Source organism: Gobius niger, assembly GCF_951799975.1.
Source record: "Gobius niger genome assembly, chromosome: 14".
NCBI classification, from domain to species: Eukaryota; Metazoa; Chordata; class Actinopteri; order Gobiiformes; family Gobiidae; genus Gobius; species Gobius niger.
This window is the reverse complement of record NC_136865.1, coordinates 18,767,464-18,787,344: the sequence shown is the minus strand read 5'-3', so window position 1 is coordinate 18,787,344 and position 19,881 is coordinate 18,767,464. Positions and strand designations below refer to the sequence as shown.

General features: G+C 40.6%; 1 protein-coding gene across 4 annotated transcripts in view; it reads left to right on the top strand.

The window, feature by feature from the left end:
* Positions 1 to 8,816, top strand: part of trps1 (trichorhinophalangeal syndrome I) — a 131,197-nt gene extending 122,381 nt beyond the window's left edge. For all 4 annotated transcript variants that reach the window (XM_079571594.1, XM_079571597.1, XM_079571596.1 and 1 more), the window contains exon 11: positions 5,498 to 8,816. In XM_079571594.1, the coding sequence (XP_079427720.1) occupies positions 5,498 to 6,892 (1,395 nt within the window). In that variant the 3' untranslated portion in view covers positions 6,893 to 8,816. The remainder of the gene's footprint in view (positions 1 to 5,497) is intronic.
* Positions 8,817 to 19,881: the final 11,065 nt, after the last annotated feature.

Genomic DNA, 19,881 nt, shown 5'->3' with positions numbered 1-19,881 from the left:
AACAATTTGAATAACATTGAAATAGAATGGCAAAATGATTGATTCATTGATGAGCTCTGCTATGTAAATACACACCTGTGCTCATCGTTGTCGTTGTGTCCTTGGGCAAGGCACTTCACCCTACTTGCCTCCAGTGCTGTGAACATTGGCGCATGAATGAGAGTGAATGGGTGACTGTGAAGTGCTTTGGGCCTGATAAAGGTAGAAAAGTGCTATATAAGTTGAGTCCATTTACCATTTTCAAGAGTAATGACTGCATATGTCCGGACCCTGGACATGTGTCAAAAGTTACGAAAGAAAAGTTTCGAGCTGATTTAGTTGGGGACCCCTGTCCTGGGGTAACGGTGGGTTTCAAAGCCATACCAGCTGAGAACCCTACTTTTTCCCAATATGATCAAAAACACATACATTTACTCACTTGAGTAACTTTTTACATATGAGAGAAATGTGAAATTTGTATTTCTTGCACTAGTCTATATTGTAGATTTCTTCTTTGGAAATATCATATTGCATGTTCACTCTTTCAAATTACATCACACTAAAGAATGGCAGAGACTTTTACACTTTCATTCTCAAGTAGTAATTTTATCAAGTACTTTAACTTTTACTTGAGTAATTAATTTGTTCACTGTAGACGCCTCTGTTTAAAATTCACATATTGTATTTTCAGTCTTCTTTATAACGCCTCATATTTTTTGGAATAGGATCTATTGTGGATTCAAGGAGAGGCATCGAAATCGGTTTTCGGCTGTCATGTCAGCTTGACTGTGGACTGAGAGAAACAGATGTGTCAGTTTGAATTTTCACTTTTAAAGGGAGAACTGTACGAACAAAAAGCGCTCCAGTACACTGAGTGTTGCTTATTTTTTTATTTTTTCAATGGCAATGTGTACTTTCAATTAGAGGAAGAGCAGGTCCATTCAGAAGCCCTAAAATATATATATTTATACTAAGTAGTGTGTGTTTTAAAAATCCAAGATCGATTATTTTCTCAAGTAACGTTCTTGAGTGTCATCTCACTTTCATTCTGGATAGATATTGTAACAGCTCCGTGCTAGCCCCTCCACGCCTTCTGACCGCTAATCATCATTCCTCCAGTCTCCCACATTAGCATACGGTGCAAATTAAATAGCGCGTACTGGAGCTCGAGTCCTGTATATAACCTGAGCCCCACTGCGAGGAGTGATATTGTTGCAAAAACTATATTTGATTTGGTGCGCGCGAGACGCATGGAGTGAGAAATGTGATGGAATGAATCTACTTTAGCATCTAAAGCCTGGGGAGGAAAAGTCTATGGAAATCCCAAATTTAATTAAACTGCATGAATTACAGATGAGAGATAAAGATCGGCGCTGGGTTGAGTTTGACTTTGGCATATCGAGCTTGCTCACCTTTGATATGTTTTTAAGGGGTTTAAGCTGATTTCACACTCCGACGTGCCCGCTAACTCGCTAAATGGTTTACAAATGTAACAAACGTTAAACAGGCCTTCTGGAGCCTTCTTGCGGATCGCGCTCCCATTTTGGCTATTTAAAAAAAAAAAAAACGGCTTGTAACATTTCGCAGTAAATTTCTATGTTAATAAATGTGTTTTCTGCTGATGGAATTACAACCCAAAGCAATTTCAAAATGGATGTTTAAAGACCTTTTAGGGGGACTAGCTGTCACCATCATACGTCAACCCGGCCCCTGCAAGTGTCCTTTGTCCAACCCGCACATCTCATCTGCTCCTCCGATCACGTCTCGCCTCTGCTCCTTCCACTCTTGGCAATCTTCACGACAACCATATTTTATATCCCGTAGTAAAAGTTTTATATGCTCTACACACATTATTAGAGAGGATAGCAGCTAGTAAAACACTTGAGACCGAGAGAGCGAGTGGGGAATTATGGATAAGGAGGCCGAGGAAGAAGGGAAGACAAAAAAAGGACTGCGGATTAAAGTAAGGAGAGAGGGAGGGAGAAAAAAAAGGCTAATGATTGGGGTGTGTTACAAAAGGTTAAGAGGGTGGGAGCGGGCAAGGCAGGAGATATGGAGGAAATAGATAGAGGAGTGATGGGCTGCAGCAGGACACAGCGGCTCCTCTGTCGGACCAATGCCACCGACATAAAGTGTCACAGCATCACGCATTCAATCTGTTGTGTCAGGGCTGCACCACGGAGACCACGTAAATCATGGCACTTTCCTGGTTTATGTTTTGTTAAGCCCAGCGATCCAAGGGTCTCTAGTAATGAAAACTCCAGATTGTTGCCACAATTATCAATTAAAAGCCCCCCTTCCTTTTTTTTTTTTTTCTTGACTTTCCTAATGCATTTCCAATCAATACCAATTCTTCACAGGGACTTTTATGGAGCAAAACTGTCATGGTAATGTAACCAACAGCCCACAGTATAGGCTACTGAAGGATAAAACCAATTTGATTCCACTACTAGACATTTAAAAAAGTACAAATATTCAGGTGTAGGACCTGAAATAGCAAAAAACATTGAATTATTTTAGGTCATGTGACTGAAAAACATGGTACATGTCATACAAAATATGAGCAGAGGCACCCTGGAATTAAATAGATTAAAAGAGGTTTCGGGCAAGGGCTAAGGTTATTTAACCTCTTAACCCCCGCCTTAACCAAGCGCACTTTCTCCAATTCAGCTTTATCCAGATCTTAAAGTTTCTTGACTGGAGCTTACAGCCTATAGGCCAATGTAGCGTCTCATTTGAAAGCTACAAAATTGATCAAAACTGATCTTTTTCCTTGCATTGTTACTGTCACGGTTTTTTCACTTTTTTGTTGCGTTTTCATCACACTTTTCATTGCTTTTTTTGTTGCAGTCTCGTCACATTTTTGTGTCAATTTTCACTTTTTTGCCGCTTTTCATTGATTTTTTTGTCACTTTTTTTGTTGGTCTTCTGTTGTTGTTTTTTTTGCTACATTTTTCATTGCTTTTTTTGTTGGGTTTTTATCACATTTTTCTTTATCATCATGCTTTTTGTTACCTTTTCATTGCGTTTTTTATCACATTTTTTTTTGCTATTTTGACACTTTTACCAAGAAGCTTGTAGATTTGGGTAAAGCCAAACTGGGGGAAATGTGCTCGGCTCAGGTGGGAGTTAGGAGGTTAATGGCATGTTGCAGATTTATTTTTTGTGGTTCTGTTAGATAATGATTGGTTACTTGTTGCTGTAAAATCAGTTGTAGGTCTACTAAATCTATGGAAAACAGAGGTTTAACATCCTAACCACTGTGATCCAGAAACTGCGTTGAATTCCCCACCTTGAATGAAACATGAACATTTACATGACTAAATGAAAACCCCGCCTGCTCGATCTGTGTTGTAATACAAGAGCAGAACATCCACAGGTCTCCCCTGGCACATCTGCTCCTCCCTCATCCGTGCAGGGTCTTCACTGATTGATGGAGCTCACATTAAAAATGGCAGAGGTTTTTCCCTAGCACACATTTATCTAAATGCACCTTTCCTGTCCACTCAATGTGATTTTCATGCGATATATGTAGATAAATCCATGTCCAGATTCCAGCTGCAGTGCATCCTAGAATCATTTTCATTCATATTTTTTTCTTTCTATTTGTTTTTTTGTTGTTCAACTCATTTATTTTTTACTTTGCACCAGGGAGTCTTCTTACATTTACCTCAGATGTAGGAGCTCCCCCTTGTGGTGAGGGTAGAAACCACACCCCAACTCCAGTGTGTGCCACTATTGTATGCAGCTGTATCACATTAGCCCTTTATATAAATATGCCTAATTAGTTTGCCTTAGAAATCACCGCACCGCACTTCAACACAACTGGAAAGCTCACGTTGCTTGTAAATAAGTAAAAAGTTGAGAAAGTAATATTGTAGGTCACCTTTTATTCCGTTTAATGGCGACATAAATTTATACTGTCAAAGAAAAGAAATTAGGCGGAACCAGGGCTAGAGGCTGAGCAATGGGTCATAACAATGAATGTGCAGAGAGGGCCGTCTGACCAACCCAGAACAAGAAATCATTTTCACATTTTAGACTGAGATTTTACTTGTGAGTAATTTCACAGAATTGAAAAATATGAGATCGCTCGTTTTGTTATTGCGACTTTTAATTAAGAGTTCTTAATGGCTTGACTATGAAAAGATTTCAGGGTACATTTTGTCAGACTTTGAGATGTTGATGTAACAAGTAGACACAATGAACATTACGAAGTTTGGATATGAAAAGATTGATTTTATAAAGACATACTTTCTCAAATGAATGTCTAAATGATAATGTAAAGTAAAAACTGAATTTTCATGCAGTGTTTGAGCAACAAACTGTCCAAATGGCAGCAGCTTAAAAGAATAGGCCACTGTTTTTGCATACTGAGATATGTTCTTACCTGAGCTTAGACAAGTTGATGCGTACCTGTCCGGTCTTTACGTGTGCACTCAGTCACGCAAACAAAGCACAGACGGCGTCAGCAAAAGCCTCTCTTCCTCTCCAAACAGGAGGGAAGCCAGAAGCGACCAAGCTCTTCCACATTTTCTCTATTTAAATACGGTTATGTGAGTTACACGACCCATGTATAATCACACAAAATTAAACATGTCGATTTTCTAAGTGGATAAAAAGGGGGACTATATTGTAAGGCATAATAACACCAGAAGCACTTTGACATCCGCGCAGTAATGTCGAAGTGCCCCTAAAATAATACCTTACAATATAGTCCCCCTTTTTATCCACTTAGAAAATCGATATGTTTTCATTTTGTGTAACTATACTTGGATTGTGTAACTCTTCACGTAACCGTTTTTAAGTAGGGAAAACGTGGAAGAGCTTGATCACTTCTAACTTCACCCTCATTTGGCCCCATAGAGGAGAGGAGGGGAGGCTAAATGCTAATACCGCCTGTGCTCTGTAGTGAGGGCACGCGCAAAGACCAGACAGGTACGCATCAACTCGTCTAAGCTAAGGTAAGAACATATCTCAGCATGGAAAAAAGGTGGCCTATTCCTTTAAGTTTAGGGTAGCATCCTTCAATGCCACTGGGGCAACCTGTAAAGAGCAGTCAGCGACCAACCTCCAGAGAGAGCCAGACTAACGGTTAGAATCACATGGCTTAAGGATTTAGCTATTGTGCATGTTTTGGGTTGTTGGGGGAAACCGGAGCCTGTGCAGGGAACCCATCTGGACACAGGGAGAGAAACTCCACACCGAAAGGCCCAGCTGACCTGGGAATTGAAACCAGGACCTTCTTGCTGTGCGCTAACCACTCAGCCTCTATGCCTGGGGACCAGCTGTGACCCTCTAACCAATCTGGTTCAGCCCCCAGCAGATTTTTCTTCAGCAATTGCCAGCTGACGAAGTCTCCAAAAATGATAGGCGAAGAATCCTCAACACTCAAACAACCTCAGTATAAATGACAGCTTAAGGACTTATTTAGTCAACAATGGACTTTAACCTCTGAGAGCTACACAGACATGTTCTCTTGACTTTTTTTAATGCATTGTTTCTTCTCATTTTCCAGACCCCCAGGCCTCTGAACATCATCAAGCAGAACAACGGCGAGCAGATCATCCGACGTCGAACCCGCAAACGCCTGAACCCAGATTCACTGCCTTCTGAAAACCCTGCCCCCAAGCGCCAACAGGTGCTGAACGACGAGCGCATCAACGGTGACGAAACTGACAGGAATTCACTGAAAAACCAGCAGCCCTCGCCTCGCTCCCGGTCGCCCCGCTCCACGCAGGCCTTTCTCGCCAACCAAACCCTCGAAATCCACAGACGGATGCCTCCTCTTCTGCTGCCGGCCCATCCGTCACCACTAGAGGGAAATGGGGGCCTTCCCGATAGCGCTTTAATGTCCAAAATTGAGGGTGGCAAAGGAGGTGGATCGGAAAGAGGAAGCCCGATTGAGAAGTACATGCGGCCGTCGAAGCCGTCAAGTTACTCACCACCGGGTTCACCCATTGAGAAATACCAATATCCGCTCTTCTCTTTGCCGTTGCCGCTAACCATCTCCCCCGACTTGGCTCCGGAATCGGACTGGCTTCGATTCTGGACCAAATACAAGATGGGAGCCACGTCGGGTGTTGCTGCCGGCATCAGTAACCTTAGCAACGCAGCTACCCTCGGAAACAGCTACTTGGGGATGGTTAGCCCTGTACAGTCGCATCATCAGCAGAGTTACACCGTGCCTTATTGCCCGTCCCCATACTCCCCGCTGCCTCCGCCACCAGCGACCCCGCACTACCCACCCCCGCCCATCCACCCGCAAACATCTTCAGTGTCCTCGGAAAACGAAGCACCCTTGGATCTCGCAATAAAACAGAGAAACAACAAGTCCCCTCTCGCCGAAAAGAACCCGAAAGAAGAGGATTCCAAGATGGAGGAAGATGCTGTACAAAATGAGGAGAAAGAAGCAAAAAGTCCAGTGGAAGTTCCCATCAAAAGGGCAACGGTAGAAGTTTCCACTCAAGACGATCTGACCAACCGGTGCACACATTGCGGGATCTACTTTCTGGACGAAGTCATGTACGCCTTGCACATGAGTTGCCATGGTGACCAGGAACCGTACCAGTGCAGTTTTTGCCTTCACGTTTGTGCCGACAGGTACGATTTCACAACGCACATACAAAGAGGGCTACACCGCAACACGGACAAGGCTTTGCTGCAAAAAACAGAAATCGCTATGAGCTCAGAAAACGCAAGCGCAGAGGAGAAAAGCGACGATCAAAATAATTACACTAATGGGAAAGACGAGCAGGAAAAGGAAACTACGGGAAGTGATGCAGATGACGAGCAAGATCACGAATGCATTGATGGACAAAATAGAGAAACGGCACCGGATTGTGTTACAACGCCTTCAATCGTCACAGATGACAAGTCAAAAACGTGTGACGAGAACTCAGCTAGTAATTAATGTACTTGATTTATTAAGTGGCTTAAAATGAAGCAAGTTGCCTTTATTTTGGGACAAATAAGCTGCAACCTCGAGTTTCTAGAGGCTAGCACATGTCAGAAGTGCCTACCTTGGGCACTAAACCGAACACATCGTTATGCTGGAAGCGCTTGCCTGTCAAATGGTCAGACATCATTGCTGTATCAGGCTAAAGTGCTGCAAGGACAGTCTGGAGACATAGCCTGAATCTAGAGTTTGAGTGACAGTCGCTACTAGTCAGTTCTGGACGGCGGGCAAGCAGCTGAAATTACTTAACAAACTATGTAAACGTTTGCCAACCTGAAACTGGACTCTTTTTTGGGGGGGTATTTTTGGGAGAGCAAATGGATTGAACCGATTTGTTATGCACCATATTAACCCAAACTCCGTCGGGTCTAAGCTTATCCAAACTGGGCCATTTCATTTTCAGCCCCTCCTTTTTTCATTCTTGTTTTCACGGTAAACCTGGTTGATTTGGCAAGAAAAGTAAATTCAAAACCAAAACTTTGAATCTCTACGAAAGGTCACATTGAAACCATTTTGGACTGCCTCGAAACACTGATCACTTTTGCTGTTACTCAGTCTGACTGCATTTTCTAAACAATGCAATGGGCCATTGTGCTAAATGGCCTAAATTGAAAGTGCAAGAAGTAATGAACTTTTTGATTACCATTTCTTATGGTTTCAAAGTGTTTCTCTTTCCACTTTGATGGAACCTAGGGACATCTTTTCTACCTTCTTCTGTGCCATGAAAGCTACGTGCCTGGCTGCCTGCCTAATAGAACAAACTATTAACCTGCTTAACAACTATATTAATATTTACAGTAATAATAATGATGATTTTTAGTAAAGAACTTGTTACATTCTCTTATATTTTGTGCTATTTTGTAAATGCTTGAGATGGTACTTATGAAATGAGTCTTTTTATTTGTTTGCCCTGCAGCAGCTGAACAAAAACGGTACAGCTACACAATTTCTTTTTTTTCCTGCTTGTTTTGTGTTATGTCAAAGGATCTACAGTATGTCCGTCCCCTAATGATGATGTACATAAGCATAATGAAGGTCTGTCCTCAGGGTCACTTGTTGCACCTGTTTCCACACATATTAACTGCTATTTTGTTATGTGTAAATGTTCTCAAGCCTTCACGCTGTCTGGTAGAGTAGGGCACGAAACCCTAGATACACCAATAATTATGCACTCCATTGACGGACTGGCCCCTGCAGGGTTGAATATTTAATTTACATAATATTATTATTTCTGTAGCACCAACGACTTACAGGAAGTGAGTTGCCTTTTGCCAGTTTTGCTAAAAAATGAGAAATTGTGCCCTTACAGCTGACTTTAAAGCTAATGTCTCCTTTTCCCCTTAATCACCCTCGCCTTTATTTGTGCACGCGCCATTCAAGAGGTTTCATCATGCACCTTTAAAGGCTGTAAAGAGCTGCAGTTTTCAAGATATCCCATAGTTGTCGAGCGTCAGGATTCTGGCATTCAGTCCTAAATCATTGTAGGCTTCCGGGCTCATGAATCCACTGATAATCACTCACTTCACCTACCTGTGATCGTCATGTGCCTGATCAGTTCACGCCACAGAGAGACGCCATTGTTTAAAAAGCCAAAATATATAAACAAATAAATGAATGACTATTAGTAGATTGTATAGTTCATGAATCCTTTCTTTTACGCAAACCAAACTAAAAGCAATTCAGTAGTTTCCCCAAAGTTATGCCTCTCCTCACCCCACTGTATCTGCACTGTACTTTATGAACAGATTTCTTTCTAACCAAAAGTTCTCACATTGTATTAAGTCACTGAATGTAACGTTGCATTGATTTTGGCCATATTTTTTTTATTTGTAATGATTGCCTTGTTGCCTTGCTTTCGATGCAAACTCCTTTTTGAAGTAATGGACCATGAGGAAATACTAAGGGAAAAGGCTATTTTTCTATTTGCGACTTGTGTTTGCGACTTGCTTGTCATCCGATACCTTAAGTGAACCACAGCCTGTTATTGCAATGTTTTATGATACTCTGTTGGGGTGTTTTGAATCAACTAAATTGTAATCAAATCTAAGCCATTTGAAAACCTTTTCCTTCCTTGTGCAGGTGCATGGCATTACATTTGAATATTGCTCGGTAAGGTGGAATTGTAGAAGTTGTTTAAAAAAAAAATCAACCTATATTATTTTGATTTTCAGTATTGTAGGTGACATTACAGGTGTTTGAATTGATTGATTGATTTTCCCCGATGCTCGTCCTGCCGTAAGCCTCTGCATCGATCCAGAGTTGTGGTCTGTGACACCATAAAGCTGGACATATTTTTTTGTTTTTCCATGCACCTTGTATGTTGCGGCCTACGTTGTGAATCGGCTGAGACATTTGCCTTGCTTCTATTTGATATTGATGCGTAAGAGCAGATAATCCTCTCTGCAGCGTGTGTGGGAGCCACTCAGGTGCCCCTATGCATGAATATATGAATACAAATCCCCCATGCATGTGGATGTATGTTACGTCAGTACACAGCTCTTACCGGTGCAAAGGTACATGTCAGTGGGAGTCACAAACACCACAGGGAAACCAATTTGTCCATTCCATCTAAAACATGACAGACTGGGTTCTGAAATGCAAATAAACCTACAGTATGTGTGCTAAGGGCTAAGATATATAAAAATAGACCCCCATTTCATTATGTTATGGAGAGAGCACTAGTACAGGTATCATTCACCATCATCACTGAAACTAAAACAGCCCACTGACCTTTCATGAAACTAGCAATTCGAGGAAAAAAAAGAAAGAAAAAAAAAACGTGTCAATCATTTTATGTCTATATTGTATTATTTAATTTGCGTACATTTCAGGTATTAATTTAGGACCCCTCATTTGTGTCTAGTGTGTCTTTCCTAATATACTGTTGCTTAAAGGGAAGGGGGCTGCTAGCTTAATGAAGCCTGTTTACATTTGCAAATGTAGCAACAAAAAAAAACGCCAAGTAATGAAGCAGAGCGGGAAAGGTGGCGGTGTTATAGACAGATCTGCATGAAGGCATGAACAAAAGCTCTGAAAAGTGGCTGATACAAAGGTTTACACGTTTTGCACCATGTCTTTACTCTGCCTCACTCATTCTCTCATCTCGGCAATCTTGTCATATTGAAGGTACTAGAGATTGACTGTGGGCTAAATTTACAAACGCTGCCTCCAGATTATTTCATTATAACCTCTTCCACTTGGACTGGTTTAATCCAAAAAGTTCATTAGTGTTGTTTCTTCAGGACATTTAGATTACATTAATTTATAAAAAAAAAAAATTGTGTACTGAAACCAAAACTCACTTCAGCAGTTTATTTCGATTACCATGTGTTTTCTGCTGCACCCTGGTGACCACAGGAAGTGAACTGCACATTGATTTTTGGATGTTTATTCGTAAATGCCCCCAAAACATGGCCCTTCAAATCAACTTTCAGTGTGCATGATTTTTGCCTCGTTCGGATGTTATTTCGACAAACAAATGCCATTCTTATCATATCTTTTATTATTAAGCTTACTATGGGGCAGTCTAAGGTGAGTTTCAGGAGAGAAAATGGACACAATGGTGCGGTGGCATTTGAAATCTGCGTTTACATTGAAAATGGAGGGAGACTTAACAAGTATTTTGTTCTTTTTTTTGTTTTTTGTTTTTTTTTGTCTTTGTCGGAAATTTATGTACAATGCTGTTGCTTGCACTCGTGTATATTTTTATTGCCAAGGAAGGGACATCAGACACACAGCGGATACTTTAGCAAATGTACAGTATTATAATGGGAGATGAGGGAGCTTCGGGCCAGTTTAAAAGTGGCCAAACACATCAACTTTGTACATGTATCTATATATATTTTAGTAGTTTCTATTCAGTTAAATGGCTTTTATAGAAGAGATGGGATTTTTTAGATATTGTTTTTTTTTCTCTCCTGTTGTATTTTAATCTGTTACCTTTCTTATCATGTTTAGGTTTGATCTCATGCAAAAAAAAAAAAAATATTTCTGCTTCATAATATTTTGACAGCCAAGAAACATTTGCTACACAGCTAAACTTGAAGAATAATGTTGATATTGATAATAATTAATAAAGTAATAACATACTTAGAATTGAATGGTGTGTGTGTTTATTTTTAACAGTAATTTGGGCTCCGATACATCGACAAATCATCAAAAATGTGGTTTACAGAATATCTGTACCATAATTCACAATACTGCCTATTGAAAATCAACTCAGGTCTCAAAATTTTAGCTTTTTTTGCTGTTGTTCTGATTACCGTGTTTTCAGGACTATAAGTCACTCTGGAGTATAAGTCGCACAGGCCTTGGCAACTATCTGGGCATGGAGGCTTAACTGCACCGTTGACAAGCCTCTCCCGGCAGCACGTTGTTCAAGCTCTCATTTGTGAACTCGTTCCTATAGTTGTGGCCATCTAGCTTTTAGCTCGCGATTAGCTTTTTTTGTTTGCGTCATTGCAATAAGAGTAGCAGATACTGGTACACAAGCCTAGAGCGCCCTCTAGCAGCTATCAGTGTGAAAATAACAAACATTGTGGGCTAATATACTTTGATATACAAGTCACACCCCAAGCCAACCTATGAAAAATTTTGCAAATTGCAATCCGGAAGATACGGTAAGTATTTTTCTTAAATCTTGTTCTTACACAATTGGATGGGACACTGTGAAGTATAATATTCCAATAATATTGTTTGTTGTATTGTAACAATATACAAGACCCTAACACATATTTTTTTCTCATCTCATTCAATTACAATTAAGTAATTTCAAGTTACTCAGAGTAAATGTACACCTCCTCCTTTCTTTTCACTTTGATTTTCTCTTTAAACATGCATCATGCACAAGCCTCCTGAACAAGATGCTGGATTGTGCTGGTGCTAATAAGATAAGAGATAAGATAATCCTTTATTGATCTCACAAAGGAGAAATTCACTTGTTACAGTCGGTGTTCAAGAAGATCACTCAGAGTTAATAAAGTGCAGCTGATACAGAGATTATTGCACATGTTACTTTACAGTCTTATTGTACAGTCTGACAGCAGTGGGGATGAAGGCTTTGCGGTAGCGCTCCGTCCTGCACTGAGGGTGTCTCAGTCTGCCACTGAGAGAGCTGCACAGCTCTTCTACAGTCCCGTGCAGTGGGTGGGAGATGTTGTCCATGGTGGAGGTGAGCTTGGCTAACACCCTCCTGTCCCTCACCTCCTCCACAGAGTCCAGGGGGCAGCCCAGGACGGAGCTGGCCCTCCTGACCAGCTTGTTCAGTCTGTTCTTGTCCCGCTCTGTGCTGCTCGGGGCCCAGCACACGGCAGCGTAGTGGAGAGCAGAGGCGACCACAGAGTCATAAAAAGTCCTGAGCAGAGGCCTGCTCACTCCGAACGACCTCAGTCTTCTCAGAAGGTGGAGGCGACTTTGGCCCTTCTTGTACAGGGAGTTGGTGTTGTGGGACCAGTCCAGTTTATTGTTGAGGTGAACACCCAGGTACTTGAAACTGTCCACCTCCTCAGTGTCCTCCCCCTGGATGTTCAGTGGTGTGCACTCCTGAAGTTGATCACCATCTCCTTCGTCTTACTGATGTTCAAGCACAGGTGGTTGCGCTCACACCAGTCCACAAAGTCTAGGATGACTGACCGGTACTCCAGGTCGTTCCCCTTAGACACACAGCCCACGATGGCGGAGTCGTCGGAGAACTTCTGGAGATGACAGCTGTCCGTGTTGTGTGTGAAGTCCGATGTATAGATAATAAAATAATAAAACAAGGCCATATTTCCCTGGTTATAATCTGAATCTTGATAGACGTTGATTGTTGTTTTGGAGAAGTTCTGGCAAAGTCTTCAGATCAAGGCCTCGTGTTCAAATTGCACAAGGACAAATGGCGTACTTCCCGTCTAATATCGCAGTAATCAATGGTTGCCATGACGATGAGAAAATCCTCATTTCAGTGGTCACGATGGGTTTACACATGTCTACTGAGTAATCTTTGTGGAAGAAATGGTACTTCTTGGAGTAGTTTTATTACATGGTACTTTTTACTTAATACCTTTTATTTTATTTTTTTACAACGTTTGTGTTTTTTCATGGTCCTTGAAGGGATATTTCAGGATTTTTGACATAGGGCCTAATTTCCCAGTTATCCAGAGTGTTGTTGATTTCTGGGAAAAAAACGTTGTTGTTTTTTTATCATGGGGTAGTCCTCCAAACGTTGCCACATCTGATATGTAGAAAGCTCCTTTGTGAATTCCGCATGTAGTAGTTTGGCTGCAGGTAAACTACTGTAGATCCAGAAACCTATAGCAGATTACTCCGCTGCTGCGTAGCTTACAACCAGGAAGCCGATGCTGCTCAAATATAAGTTCTTTTAAATGCATAATGGTTATATTTCAAAAACTATTCAGTCAACACAGACATTTATATAGGTAGTCTGGTGTTATAAGTGATTTGCCTCAGGTGCACTGTGTTTGGGTCAGACTGTTTTAAATGCAGGCTACTAGTTACCATAGACATACGCTAGCCTAGCACTAGCCTAGCGCCACTTAACTCTTTAAATATAAGGACTGCATGAATTAAGAATATATATATATATATATATCCAGAAATCAACAACACTCTGTATAAGTTGGAAATAAGGCTCTATGTCAAAAATCTTGAAATATCCCTTTAAACATCAGCACTGTAGCACAAATCAGACTCCAATCCTCAAACACTCACTCAATACTTGTGTTTTCACCAAGAACCTTTTTACTTACCACTTACTTGAGTAATAATTTAGGCCACTGATTTTTCAACTTGATTCAGATTATTTAAAAGAAACATTCCTTTCACTTGAGGGAATAATTTGGCAACTCTATCCACCTCTGTTCATCAGAAGACCCATCTCAGTCTTGTACAATTATACGCCACTTCTATTATAGAGGAGACTTTGGGATTTTGACAAATAAGATTAGCAGTAGAACAAAGTGAAGCGCCTCCTGCTGGGTGTGTGTGTGTTTTTTTTATTTTATCCCCCCTCTTCCCTCCTGAGCTCGAGTCCGTTTGCTCTTATTGAAGCTCACACTGTGTTATGTGCACAGACAGGGCTGGGGCTCTGAGCCGCGCTTCACATGATGGTGTTGACAGTTCGAGGTATCACGCTCAAATGGGTTTATCCATGATAATCAATGCCAGGGGTCCGCTTTTCTCCGTCGGCTAATACGGAAGAGCTCCCATCCCATCTTAACGAATTTTACAAATGTCCATCAGGGTTAGGTTTATTTTAGACCAGTTTTAGTCCTGATTTGATCTTGATCCAGGCCTGGTGGAACGTCAAATATTTCATTGTAGTTGGTAGGACAAATCTTTCATGAGGCGATACTTGCTGTGAAAAGCTTGGGGATGGAGGATATCTTTTAGCAAAAAACAGTAGACCAGACCGCACACACATAAGATCACATAAGAATAGATTTTTAACGCAATAGCCTTTGTGAAAGAGGTCGCTTGTTTTGTCGTGTCAGTAACTTAATCAAAAAACAATTCATCAAGTGCGCACAATGACTTGAAATGCTCCGGCAACTTTCTCTCAGGTCACAAACTTCAGTCGCTTTAATCTGCTCAGGAGAACAAGTGTATATCTGAGGGGACCGTGGAATGTTTGATGCATACAGTGTTGAGCATTATCAGTTTGTGTTTGTGATATGAGGTTTGATTAGCGTTGATTAGCTTGGGCTTAAAGATGGTGGTATTACATAGCAGGAGGTCCCTGGTCGAGTATCTGTGTCTGTGTCTGTGTGAGGAATGAACAAGTGTGAGATGATTGGACACAGACTCAGAGCTGGTCGGGAATACAAAGGAGGCAAAAGTCGCTTGGAGAGGTCAACATCTCGACACCGGGTTGTCGGGCTACTCGAATAAAGCTGAGCCTAGAAAACACAATAAGCAATGATTGTATAAACTAAACCTGTAGACAACAGAAGGACTGAAACGATGAAGTACAACCGTAAAGAGGAACAAATCATCACTAAAGGACGGAGTTCAGCATTAATGTTCCAGCCCTCTCTCCACACACTTATTTTGACTCTTTTATGGGATTTTGAAAATATTTTATTTATCAAACACTTAAAGAATCTCAGGATGATGTATAAATACGTAATGAAAAATCTAAATATTGAAAGCTCAACAAGCTAGAACACCCGCCGGTCCTCATTTGTTACTAGTTCTTCTTTGCATGCAGTCAGTGTCTTTCAGACCGTTTTACTCAAACATCTCACAAACACATTTGTGTTTAATTCACTTCATGTTTATAGATGAGATCCTCTGACACAAGGCTAATATAAGTGCTGCACTGCATCGACACCCTGCCCTCTTGCACTTTATTGAGAACTGTGTCCCACGTTTGACCCAACAAATCAAAAGCAAAGGCTTTTTAAATGTAAATAGAGAATTATGATGTGGGAGGAGTGCCTTGGTTTTTTGTTTTTCTTTTGAGTCTTAGTTCCCCAAACACCAAAGAGCACCTTCCCTCCAATAACTAATTCTATCATTGACTTCCTGAGCACTTTGTCCTGTTTTTTTCCTAAATCAAAAGTCCAGCACCAGGATCCAGCAAGATCTGGAGCTCGTGGTCTCGTCGTGCATAATGTTAAGTTGGTGGTCGGACCATGCACCAAGCTGAACAAGGAGAATAATGTAAAGTTTGCAGCACATTACAGCTGGTGATCCCTGTCCTTCCCTAATGGAGATCTTCTGTTTTCAACAAGTGGTACTAATTATTGTCTGTGTGCAAGTGTTACATGAACTTTAATTTGAATGTCTGTGTAGGCTCTCAGTCATACAGAAGATGTCCATCTTCAATGACGGTTCTTGAGTCACCTTCTGTACTCTGTAGTTGAACCACTGTTTTAATGTTATTTTTTGTGTGGTTGACCTTTTCTCCCCTTATTTCAGAAAAGGAAAATAATGATCTTCTTGAAATGTTTACCTTATTTTCAATAAGTGAAACTCCTTCTGTTTTTTGTTTTGTTTAAAGTATGAGTGTAATTTATTGCCCTTAGAGGTGTGAGACTTGCAGTTATAAACATTATGCAATAATGGAATAGCATCACTGAATTGCCTGAAGTACTCATATAAAATTAACTGCAAACGACAAGAAATGATGAGCAAGACATTCTGTGTTATTAATTTGCCTTTAGGATGCCATAACATATTTTTAAAGGCTATGTCGCACATTCTTAAAGCTGCAGTGCAAAAAGCGTAGACGAAGTTAAAAGGGAGAGGTAATGAAACAGTGATTTTTTATTCATATATTACACATTGTTAGAAATAGGACTAGTAGTAAGAGCAGCTGTAGCGCTAGAAAAGTTGGTGAGAGAGCAGAGGAAAAAAGGGTGAGCTTACTTGTTATATAATTGTTATTTCACAGTTTTACACCTACAAAGGTCTACGAATAAAGACCCAGTATATCTTAAATAGCTGAATAAACGGACTACAATTATGCAAAGACTTGCATAACTCTTGTGGTTTCCATTGTGCCTGGACCACCATTAAAAAGTTATAAAGCCCAAACTTTCTGACCTGAGGATGAATTTGAACGTCCCCTACAGCCTGTAGCAGTGTGGGGTTCGACGAGCCACATATACAGTAATGACTGACTTATTGGGTGATTAAATCTTGTATTCATGCTTGTCGGACTGTTTGCTGCGCTGACGGGCTAAATTTGCTGGTTTCAAAATCACAGCCCAAAGCAGTTTCCCTTTGACTCTTCATGATCCAGTTAGTTCCTCCGCAATAAGTCTAATAGTATGTATACATCTTCATTATAGCTTGTGGCAAGTGATATTTCAACCAAAGGCCAGTGCAGACAAATTACAGCGAAGCCTTGTAATTTTAGCTCCTAAGAGTCATATGTGTATATATATATATAAAAAAGAACACTATAACAGAATCGGATTAAAGGAACAGGCCACCGTTTTTCCATACTGAGATATGTTCTTGCCTAAGATTAGATGAGTTGATGTGCACCTGTCTGGTCTTTACGTGTACACTCAGTCAAAAAGACCAAAGATGTTGTTAGAATTTAGCCTCTCCTCCTCTCCTCTTTGGATCCAAAAGGGGCTGAAGTTAGAAGCGACCAAGCTCTTCCACATTTTCCCTATTTAAATATGGTTACGTGAGTATTTACAAGATCCAAGAATAGTCATACAAAATTAAACATGTTGATTTTCTAAGTGGATAAAAAGGAGGACTATATTGTAAGGCGTAATAACACCTTAGGAGCACTTTGACGTCTATGCAGAAATATCTTCACTCCTATAGAATTCTGCAGATATGGCTGACATTGAGTTACCTTGCCCTGCCTTATTATCAGGCTTTGTTCAGATCTATGCCCTGTTATGTGTGTGTTTTTGTAATAAAAAATGATAATAATCGAAATCCATTTCCAGGCTGAAGGCATGTTAGCAATGCCCTGTCAGCCGCCTTTTTCTGTGTTTAAAAAGGGTGTTAAAGGCTTTATTGTATTAATGGGAGCCAAAAAGAACAGCCAGCGCTGCTATACTAATTAAAGTGCTTAGTGTGTCCTATACAATACCGACCTTGGATACATTGGTAGGGTATAAGGCTTTTGCCGTCGGCCAAATACTCTATAATAAATGCAAATGTTTTAATTATCAGAGCGCTACTGCCACTGTTCAAAAGGTTACCACTCAAGTAAATGGAAAATGTTTTATAAAATGTGTTTTTCTCAGCAGTATAATGGTATAAATTAATGAACTAAAAAACAAAGCCAATCAACGTCGCCTGAGATTTGGCTCAGGTCCAATTACCGCCAGCCACATAAGCTCGTCGTTGAGAAAATGGCCATTCAGATGTAGCAAAAATGTGTACATACAAGAGTCCACTTAGTCGATGGTCGACAGTCAACATTTCAAAAATCTAAATCGAAACTTAGTCAAAAAAGATCCAGTTGCTTCTTCATTAAGTGGACCCTTGTACTGGGTGATTGCAAATCATTTTATTTTCTTTATCTACATACTTAAAGGCACACTGAGTAACATTTTGGACTATACTGTTGCCATCAGTACAGAGCATGTTCCCAATGACCAATGAACACAGAAAATGCTATTTCTGCAGTGGGTAATCAAAGAATGGATTTGGATGAGGACCTAACCTGTTTAAATCTCAAACACTGCTGACTTTTGTCAACATCTCCACGGAAACGAGCTGGAGACGTACCCACTCCTGATAAAGTCATGTCTTAGGAGACGTGAGCCTGTATTTCAATTTCATTTCATTGGGTAAAATTCTATGCGGTGTGGCTTTAATAAACAGCATTTTGTATCAATTCTTTGGTAGCTTTCCAAAACCCAGTAAGATAGAATGCGGATTAATCTATTTGATTTTGTCAGAGGAAAAAGGAAGGTCACGACCGACTCTAAAAGTGAATGTGTATCTCTCACCAATAGTTTAGCCATGTCCACTATAGAGTTTGAAATGGAATGTTATTCATTGTTACCATGAAAATCCGCCTTGTTTGTGGATACTAACATTGTACATAGACCAACATTGCCTTAAAATGTAATAAAGGGTGGAGGAAAAAAAGCCATGGAACAACTCTGTTAGCTGCAGAGTCACAACTGGTTAATCTGTAGTGTCCAAACGTTTAATTATGATCAATAATTCCAATATTTACCACTGAAAACCTACATTAGTTTATTATGGAAAAAGCCTGCAGCAAATCCCATGATGCTTAGCGATATGCATCACGATCCTGAACTCTATATTTGAAACCTGCCTGTACTGGCAGCTGACTTAGTGCAGGGCTTTGACAGTAGCATGACCTGGTTGTGCAGAAACATCTTACAGCACTCTAGCTGACCGTGTGGTTCATGGCAACACCACACACTACACAGTAAACCCTAAAAATACTATAACCATAATGACATGCAAGTAGCTCCTCAGCCCTCTAGCTCGTCAAAGGATTTCTTTATGATGGGCCAAGTTAGATCATTGTCCATGGGGAACAACTCATGAATCAAATCACTTTTTAACACATAGCTTGTTTTTGTGCACCAAATGTTAGATTTTTCTACATGTTGAAGCCAAATATAGTCTTGGCTACAAACTCACCTGGTTGTACTCCAATATTGAAGTTTCCTCAAAACTTTATTTAAAACTTAAAGCTAAATGGTTGTCGACTGGTATAAACAGAGGGAAAATTGTGAACAAGTGACACCAGGTCAGAGGACAAGTGACCACACTGTTAATTGACTTTTTACGGCACAAGTAACCGATAGGAAGCTGTCCCCAAGTGCAGGCGGCACTGCCACAAAAGCAAACGAAAATGGACAGAGAGAAGATGCTGGCCCCACGGTCCTCCTCTCCAAACTCCATCTGACCATCCATTATTCAGAATAGCTCCAGGTCAAACTCTGCGTCTTCCTGACACCCCCACTTCTGTTCTGTACAGTATATGCCGCTTCTCTGCCATCTCACTATATACTTTGCACTTGGCTGTCAGCCGTGTTTACTCTCCAGCTATATAGACTCAGAGATAAAAGCCAAGACTCCAAGATGCTACACGGTCAATGATGAATATCAAAGCATTTTAATTATTCCATATGGGGCACAAGCCTTGGGTCTTTGAAAGTATAAACAAAGAAAAGTGTCCCAAGGTGTAGAAAAAGAGAGACACAAAGACACACTTGAATATTCAAATACCTAATTCCGGGCTGGATGCTTAGTACTATACAGCACATGTGTCAAACACAAGACCCGCGGGTCAATCCGGCCCCTCACTTGTAGGTCACAAATTCCTGAGTTTAAGTAAAAGTTTTTTTAAAAAGTAAGTCTCAAGGCCATTCATGTGCTGAGTTATGAATGTTTAAATAAACAACCTGAATGCTCACTCCAGCCACTAGGGGGCAGCCAAATTAAAAAAGGAAATAATTCCACACATTTCCAGCAGAGGGCAC